Source organism: Solanum tuberosum, unplaced genomic scaffold (genome assembly GCF_000226075.1).
Source record: "Solanum tuberosum cultivar DM 1-3 516 R44 unplaced genomic scaffold, SolTub_3.0 scf00060, whole genome shotgun sequence".
Taxonomy (NCBI): domain Eukaryota; kingdom Viridiplantae; phylum Streptophyta; class Magnoliopsida; order Solanales; family Solanaceae; genus Solanum; species Solanum tuberosum.
Genome location: NW_006238985.1, coordinates 47,765 through 56,679, shown reverse-complemented (window position 1 = coordinate 56,679; position 8,915 = coordinate 47,765). Strand labels below are relative to the sequence as shown.

Sequence of the window (8,915 nt, the reverse complement as noted above, 5' to 3'; positions counted from 1 at the left end):
ACCCCCCCTCTCCCCCCCCCCCCCCCCCAAAAAAAAAAAATCCCGCAGGTCCTTCACAAAGACTCATATAAAGATAGAAGCAGTGTTTCAAAAGGCGGGGGCGCGAGGTGAGGCATTTTATACAGCACAAGGCGATGTGAATCTACGAGGTGTATGTATCATCAATTTTATAATTTTCTTACAAAAATAATAATAATAATAATAATGAGCGAAAGTCAAATTTTCAATAATTCTGCAAATAAATTCAACTAAATCACCGACAAGATAGAAAAAAATATTATAATTATTATCCGAGAAAGGTAACAACATAAAAAATTATAATAACTGAGATAATCTTTAAAATAAAATCATCACCATTTCATCATTGATCTCCACATCTATTAGTCCTTCCCCCCCTAACTTAATATTTGCATTGATTCTTGTTTATAGATTATAAAGAAGGAGAAGAATAGAAAGTGTAAGAGCAATGACAAAAAAATGGATAAAGTTGCCTCAAAACATAGTACTATGGAATCTCTATCCTATCAATTTCATGCATGATTATATAAAAAACTATTTATGTGTCAGCTTCTATGAGAGTTACTTTCTTTATTTATATATTTTATGAAAAGTCGCTACAACATGAAAACATAATAGCCTTAAGTATAAATATCATTACACCAATAATAAAAACATGATTTATAGCAAAAATACTTTTAAAACAATAAAAAACAAATTTAATGTCCAAGGGACCAAGGCGTACGCTTTTACGCCCGGGACATACGCCCCAAATTCTAGGGGTGTATGCCTATGGATCTACACCTTTCATTTATGCCCCGGGGCATTTTTGGTGCGCCCTGGACCGAGACTTGCCCCAAAAACGCCTTCGAAAACACTGGACATAAGGAAGCATAGGTGACACAAGGTATTTGAAAAAAAAAACTAGGTAAAACAACGCAAATCAATTTTGCTAGAAGGAAAAAAAGAAGAAATTTCACTTGGTGCGGTGAGAGATAGTCACATCACCTAAAAAATAGGGGAGGTCTTGAATTAACGATTTTAAGGGCTTTAATAAATCTTTATTGGGTAAATGGCTTTGGAGATTCAAGGTGGAGGTACAAGCTTTGTGGAGGGGGTGATTGTTGATAAATATGGGATTTTGGAAGGGGGTGGAGAAACGAGAGATATCACTTTGTTGTACGGTTGTGGGGTGTGGAAGAATATCTCGAAGGGATAGGTTTATTTTTTTAGAAAACACCGCATTCAAGGTTGGAGACGGAAAGAGAATTGATTTTTGGAGACATAGGTGGTGTGGAGACAAATTTTTGAAAGATGATTTCAGAGATTGTACAGGGTATCTTGGCAAAAGGACTTGATGATTCAGCATATTAGAGGGGAATCATGGTGGAGGGACTTTTTAGGACTTGAGGTTTAGAAGGGAATTTACCGATTGAGAAGTGACTGAGTGTCAAAGATTGTTAGCCTTACTACATAGGCAGACCAATCCGGCACATAACACCGGTGTTTGGTGAGAGGGCCCAGGGAATAATGGAGTGTTGACTGTGAACTCATTTTATGAGAAGGGTGAAGGAGGAACATGTTGTCCCATGTAATGCAATATGGATCCATAAGGTGTCGAGGAAGGTGTGCTTTCTTAGTTTTCTAGCTGCTAGAGGCGTGATTTTTCCAGCGGAAAACCATTAGAAAGCGAAAGTTTGTTTGGGTCAGTCGGTGTTACATGTGTAAGGAGGCGGGCGAGAATGTGGATCATCTTCTACTTCGTTGTAAGCTAACCATGAGGTTATGGTGAGATATGGTTAGGTGGTTCGCACTCCTTGGGTGATGTCAACGACTGTGAGAGATCTGATGTTTAGTTGGAAGAGCGGGAGAAGGAGGAGAAGACAAAGGGCCTGGAATTTTGTTCCACTTGCATTAATGTGAGTTGTTTTGAGAGAGGGAAATAGGAGAGTTTTTGAAGGAGTATAGTCGAGTTTCTTCCCATTGAGAAGTAGCTCCAGTCCCTTAATTTTCTTTTGGTGTGCACAAAAAAGTTCCTTTTTGTATAGATGATAGAGCGGAGTTTGTAAAGAATGCCCTTCAGTAGATTTTTCACCTTTTTGGTATACCACTTGCAAACGACCAGTTTGGCCATGTTTATGAATGAAATTCATTTACTTGATCAAAAAAAAAAGAGAGAAAGAGAAGATCTACAACATAAATAGCATCTTAAAACTGGTCTCGCCTTCTGTGTAATGATGCTCCTTCACTATCAAACATAAGACAAAATCTAGCTCGAAAGGTGAGGTCAATTAGGGCAGGGAGGGAGGTAACATCTACCAAATATATCCCACTGAATTCAGGCTGACACCACCAAGTGCAAAACATCAATGGTCCAAGTAATAATTATTTATGAATATCATTTAATGTACCTGACTCAGAAGCCTTGTATATGATAAGAGCTTCATTCCCGTTGTAGATGGAAGAGATGGGAGATGCTCATCTATCCCACCCACTACCTACACCATCAAAGACAGTAGCTAAACTAACAAAAATATAACAAGCTGCGTTACATATTATATAATAATCGGACCTAAAATGGACAATTAGTAGCTCTTACCACAATCAAACGTACAGATGGAATCTCTGATAAAAAGGTCAACAACTGAAAATTCCATGAAAGAAAGGTCAGACAATCGAGAACTTCAACAAGTTTCACCATTAACACAAACATGATTATAGAAAAAAGAAAATCAGATTAGGTGGGTATAAAATAAACTATTGTAGTCTCAGAGAAAGCAAAATTACTTAAGAGTACAAGGTACCAGCATTACACTAGTCTTCCAAACATAATTATAAGGATCTTTTTACAGATGAAATCCAGCTAAAATTGGGAGAAGCAAGCACGTGAAAAGATGTGAAACTTGAAAAACAAGGAATTAGGATATTCTTTATTCTTTCTTCTTTTTTCCTTTTTGGAAAAGGAAGGAACTAGCATTTGTTTTAAAGCAGCATTCAGAGGAATAGAGAAACATGACAATATCACCAGACAGGATGGAAAAGGCAAGGTAGCTATATAACGATAAATGAACTAGAAACAAGGATTAGAGTGAAGCATTAAACTGAGTCGTCAATCAGTATCACTGTCTTAAAAGGTCATTAACTGTAACTCGAGGAGTTTTTTTTACTTTTAAAGCTTTGCATTAAATAATAACTGGAGAGGTTTCTTTGACTGTGAAACATTTCATTAGTAAAGATTATCACTCAATACGAACATGCTACTAAGAGGTATTTTAGAATTTTTTTTTTTCTCAAACTGATATTAGTAGACTATGAGCAACTCCAACAGAGTCCTCAAAAGTTTTTCATGTTGTTGATGTGTCTAAGAACTCAAGTTGATCAGAACAATGTTAAGATTAATGCCTCATACTGATGTGATTTGGAAGCCATATTAAAGGAGTATACTCTGTTTAGGGGAGGAATTTCACTCACAGTGTTCAACGTAGTTGGCACACAAAAAATGGCTTGTACATCAGCATGATTGACAATATATTTAACAGCGTCAGGACCTGCAGACAAAAAACATAACAAGTTTAATATATTTACCAGCCAAGGAAAATTTTCATGAAAACGCCACCTACACACCAAGAGTGTCATATAGAGGGACTGAAGTATATGAATATGCTGCGCAGGCATGGTCTACAATCATCCACTCGGGCCTATTTATGAAGTAAAGCCCCACACGAGCACCCTGGTCCATCAAAATTGGAAAAGGTCAATGATTAATTATATTGTCATTGAAGTACAATGGCACGTTTGTCTGAGTCAAATAGACTGAGCAAAAAAGGGTCAATCAGAAAACGTCAACGTCCAGAAATCAAACAAGATGATGAGTTTATCACACTAGCATACCCCAAATAAGCAGACATATCCTATTTGGTGTTAAAACAGAACAAGGAGGTTCAGAAAAATGTGATGTGGTGATCTCTTTCTTACATTAGTAAATGAATGCATGTAAGTTATGAATATGTACTGATCCGAGTATGACATACCGGTTGTAATCCATAATAGTGAAGTCCAGAACCAATTGCAGTCCGAGCAGTCCCTGCCTCTCCATATGTCATCCATTTGTACCTATGGCAGATGAAAAAATAAACGAGTAATTAGGAAACTTCTCCAATTCATCTCATCCAACAAAACATTGTTAAATCGGTGCAAAATGCTCACTCTCCAACAGTTCCATCTACCCGAATGCGTGAACCCAAATATTTGTAATCCTGAAAGGTTTGAACCGCATGTCTGAACACAAAATATTATCAGATAAAACAGAAGATGTACTTACCAAAATAATGCAGACAATACTAAAACGTAAGTAGCATATCTCCTTTATGAACAATTAAAATAAGAGTGTATACAAGGGGTGATGAGATACTATTGTTGCAGTAATCGTGGTCTACACCGCACACCAAGTGTAGAAAAGGAAATTGAAAAAAAATATTGTGCAAGTAAATGGCACGGCGACCTAATTCTTCTTTATATTTAAAGCAATTAAAAGTAAAAAGCTAAAGACGAGATTCTTACTCAAAGTTATCGTGCAGTGTCCCAATTTCAGGATGATAGGGAAATCTAGTAACAAGCTTAAGAGGAGATCGTGCAGATCTGCAATAATCATCACTTAGTTCCTCATATGACTTAGAAAGTTATAATTATACATAAATAATTACATATGCAGTATACCCATAGAGATATTATATGCAAGTGATGTGTGGATTATATGTGCATCCACACCTGTGAACATGTAATTAAGAAACAATCATGTGTATCTTGCGGCTGAAGTAGAAAATACACGTACCTGTATACATTCCATTTTCCTGTCTGCAATTTCTCAGGAAGAACTACGCTGAACCCCTGACCTGATCATACTTTAACGTGTGATTAACTAAGTAAACAATGAGAAAGAGTAAACACAGCAATGAATGAACAAAAAAAGAAAAGCAGAAAACCACTGCATAAAAGGCAGCAAGACGTGCTGGAGTCTATGCAAAGCCATATCATGTCAGATACAAAATACCAGACAACCTTGAAACTATTTTTCTTCTATTTTTTGTACATCAAATAATAAATCTGCTTAAAGGAGTGCACAAGAACTATTAAGATAGAATATACAATCTCTAAGCTGAAGCTCACAAGTTTATAGAGCACCATTACAATATGCTTACCTACCTTTATACATCTTGTACAGTTTGTTTGTTCATGAGTTAAACTTGCATTACTTCAGGATACTCCTTGTACAGAATAAGGACCACACACGTTCAACAAGAGATCATCAGGACTCACGTTACTGTATATGTATTATATTCCAGTAATAATCAATATTCAGCTAGAATACTAAGGATAGAATGCTTACTGTTCCAGACAGCTAAATACGCACATATACCTAACATGAAGGCATAAGTACATGAGACTACTTCAATGCTTTTCAAACTAATAGACAAATATGCTTCAAAAAGGGAAGGAATACAACCATCGTACATTTGTATGTTTTCTTTTTCATCACAGGGGTGCCTTTCGTGAGCAACACGGTCTTTTTTTTTTTTTAAGATGATGGTGGTGTAAGCTAGTGTGCACCGCGACTATTCCATCATGTACCTACTATCCCCCACCAAATCAGATACCTGGTAACTTTGCTCCCCAAGGCTAAGATATATGGAAAGAAGTCACCAAAATATTTTTTGCCTCCGCTAAAATTTAAACATGAGACCTCATGGTTCTGCTCCCACCTCATTAACCACTAAACCCTCATGACTAACACTATCTTCAAAAGCTTGGATTACATGAGAATCTACATGATTCACTTTCTTAGCTTAAATTGAAAGCTGAAAAATAGTTTCATGGACTCTCCATGACTCAAGGCTCTCACTGAGAAGTGTATTAGAGTCTTGGAAACTATTTTCTACTCAATGTCTCCATATTAGTGCAAAGAAACATTCTTGTTAAAGGAGATGCTGTAATGGAACCAAAATTTACTCACCCTAACTCAAACTGGGGGTTACTAAAGTCTAAACTATACCTATATGTTTGAGTTTGAAGAATATGCCTCATAAAGCATTGTCAAACACTAGCTATATTACATGGGATTTGCTTCCAAATATTAGAAAACTTACAAAAATTCTTCCTCTACAGTGCAATTCACTAAAACAAGCATTTTCTCAGGCTGCAGCATACGACTAGCATGGAACACCCCCGTGATCCCACAAAATTTCTTACAGGCCAACAGAAACACCTAGTAGCAAACAGCCAGCAAAGAAATAATTCCCCCAACCATATTTTCCACAAGATCAAAATCTTCGTGGTCGAACACAGATTTTTTAACCAAGCAAAGACCCTCCCGTCTCTGATTCCATATTTATCCTCCATCTGCCACCCCACCCAAAAGAAAAAAGGTGTGGGATGGGGGGTGGGAGAAGGTTATTATCTATCAATATGGACTATATTTTCCTTCCAGGTACCAAAGGAGAGATCACTGTTCCCACTGATAGCTAAATCTCAAGATCCTCAGGAGTCAAAATTTTCAAAAAGTAAAGCTCTAACAGGTTCTCAACTTTATAACAACACCCTTTTAATAATTTGGAATGAGAAAGACTTCAGTCAAGTCAGTGGTTTAAAAGGCAGCATCTTCCACCCATAAAATAGATTCATATCTAATAAAGGGTCCCAGAAACCACAAATCATAACCCAACCCACTATCCACTATTCTGATCTGGGGATTCATCTTTAAACATTGTACCTTCACAAATCTACAAAATTTCCATTTTTTCCCACAATCGTACAACTCCACACATCACATCTACATTATATCCCTACACAGACGTAAAAAACAAACAATTGAATAATCAAAAAGTGAAGTACCTAGTAAAAATTCGCCGGCAGTTGGGTTTGAACGGATCAATGAGTGAGACACGTCATCGGTGGCCGGAACAAGATGGCTTTGAATAGCTTTCAGGCGTCGCTCTGCCGATGATTCCATTTTTTCCCAAAAAAAAAATCTCAATAAAGTTTCCCTTTTAGGAAATACCCACTTCAATCCACTACTATATTATACTTCTCCGTTTTTAGGATTTTACGGTAGGCTGGAATTGTAGTATATTATTGATATATATATATATATATATTTATATATACGTATAGATAGATATGATTGGCACGCTATTCGATGATGACGACAACACGAGGGAGGGCGTGGAGGAAGAAGAGAATAGTTACATTATTAGCTTAAACTTTATCTTATTACATAGTATAAGAAAAGTTTTATTTTGTCTATCAATTTATTTGTATGATGATTATGCTATTACTTTAATATTTTTTTTCATTCTACTCTTGTTTTATTTATTTTTCTTGCATAAATGTTTCTTTTAAAGTATTGATCCGTGATATTATGCAACGATAAAAAATGAAAACAATCTATTCACTAATCATATCATATCATATATATATATATATAAAAGAGAATCTTAGGTCCGCCTACGTGGCGTCACCACAAACTAGAATTCTCTTTTAATTTATTTATTTCCAAAACTAGTCTTCCTTCTCATGAAAAGTTGTGACTTTTATAAAAAGTTACGACTTTTATAAAAAGTTACGACTTTAATAAAAAGTTGTGACTTTTATGAAAAGTTGCAATTTTTATGAAAGGTTGTGACATTTTCGAAGGGTTGCAAATTTTCCAAATAATTGTAACCTTTCCGATAAGGCACAATAAACATTTGTTTACTCTACCATTTGTTGTCTATAAATAGAGGGATTTTCTCTAATTTTAAAACAACAAAAATTCTGAACATCTTCATCTTCTTCTTCTTCACAATTAAATATTTGTGTATTTTGCTCCTATTGAGTGACTCACTTACACCATTGTTTATGTTACAGATCATGATATGTATTTTTACAGTCATTAATTTATGCTTATGTTATTAATGATAAATAATAGTAAGATGTAATAATTTTTATTTTCTTTACATTATTAATGTTTGTTACTATGTAATCTTGTATGTAAAATAATATAATGTTTTAATTTTAATGATCGATAAATTTTAATTATTTTATAAATTCCGTAAAATTAAATTTTCGCGTGAAGCGCGAATAATTTTATTAGTATAATATATTATTATAAAATAATACATAACAATTATTCGGACAAAGTGTTAGGATAATGGTAGTTGTTTTTAGCGGATAGTGAAATATAATTTGCCGAAAGAGGTTAAAGAAAAGGCCATGGCTAACGTTCGCCGGCTAGGTACAGCGCCATGAAGATTTGACTTGCGCTAAAGTGAGCCACATGAACACTACGCAGCAGCCATGGGGGGTGCGGGTGGGTGGGGTCTATTATTTCAGTTGACAAGTTTGGTTAAACTTTTTTATATTTTTTATTGCGTAGAAAAATATTTATTCAATAATTCATGGATCAAATAATTTAAGGTTTAATTTATAGATTTATCACTTAATTTTGAAATTAAAAAAAATGTATCACTTTATTTGAATATTAAGAAAGTAATGAACTATTCTTATAACAAAAAAAGTTATTTAATTTTATTTAAATATCACAAAATCATTAGTAGCTAAAATACTGGTAATTTATGTGATACTTAGGTGAATTTGAGTGATTTTTGTTGGAAATATATTGATTGGTTTTATAATTTTAACGTGAAGTTGAGTGTTTCGTTATAAAAAATAAATTAATTTGATTATCTAAGTGCTATAAAATAAGTGCTGATTAATCATTACAGAAATTAAACTTAATACTACTATATTGAATTATTGATGTAAGAAAGAACGTCGAGAATTATTTTTATTTTATTTCACTAATCATTGATATGTAGTTTAAAAGTTGGAATATATGTCTTGAAAATTACGTGTTGAGTTAAATGTCATAATATAAAAAACAA

The 8,915-nt window shown here is 34.6% G+C and overlaps 1 protein-coding gene across 1 annotated transcript in view; it reads right to left on the bottom strand.

Annotated features, from left to right (window-relative positions):
- The window catches only part of LOC102586909 (long chain acyl-CoA synthetase 6, peroxisomal-like), a 13,782-nt gene extending 6,655 nt beyond the window's left edge, over nucleotides 1-7,127 (bottom strand). Inside the window, exons 1-9 of the mRNA XM_006344552.2 lie at nucleotides 6,886-7,127; nucleotides 4,829-4,889; nucleotides 4,558-4,635; nucleotides 4,204-4,275; nucleotides 4,029-4,110; nucleotides 3,622-3,727; nucleotides 3,469-3,545; nucleotides 2,597-2,641; nucleotides 2,409-2,495 (exon numbers count right to left, since the gene is read on the bottom strand). Coding sequence (XP_006344614.1) covers nucleotides 2,409-2,495; nucleotides 2,597-2,641; nucleotides 3,469-3,545; nucleotides 3,622-3,727; nucleotides 4,029-4,110; nucleotides 4,204-4,275; nucleotides 4,558-4,635; nucleotides 4,829-4,889; nucleotides 6,886-7,003 — 726 coding nt within the window. The 5' untranslated portion in view covers nucleotides 7,004-7,127. The remainder of the gene's footprint in view (nucleotides 1-2,408; nucleotides 2,496-2,596; nucleotides 2,642-3,468; nucleotides 3,546-3,621; nucleotides 3,728-4,028; nucleotides 4,111-4,203; nucleotides 4,276-4,557; nucleotides 4,636-4,828; nucleotides 4,890-6,885) is intronic.
- Between the last annotated feature and the right edge of the window lie 1,788 nt (nucleotides 7,128-8,915).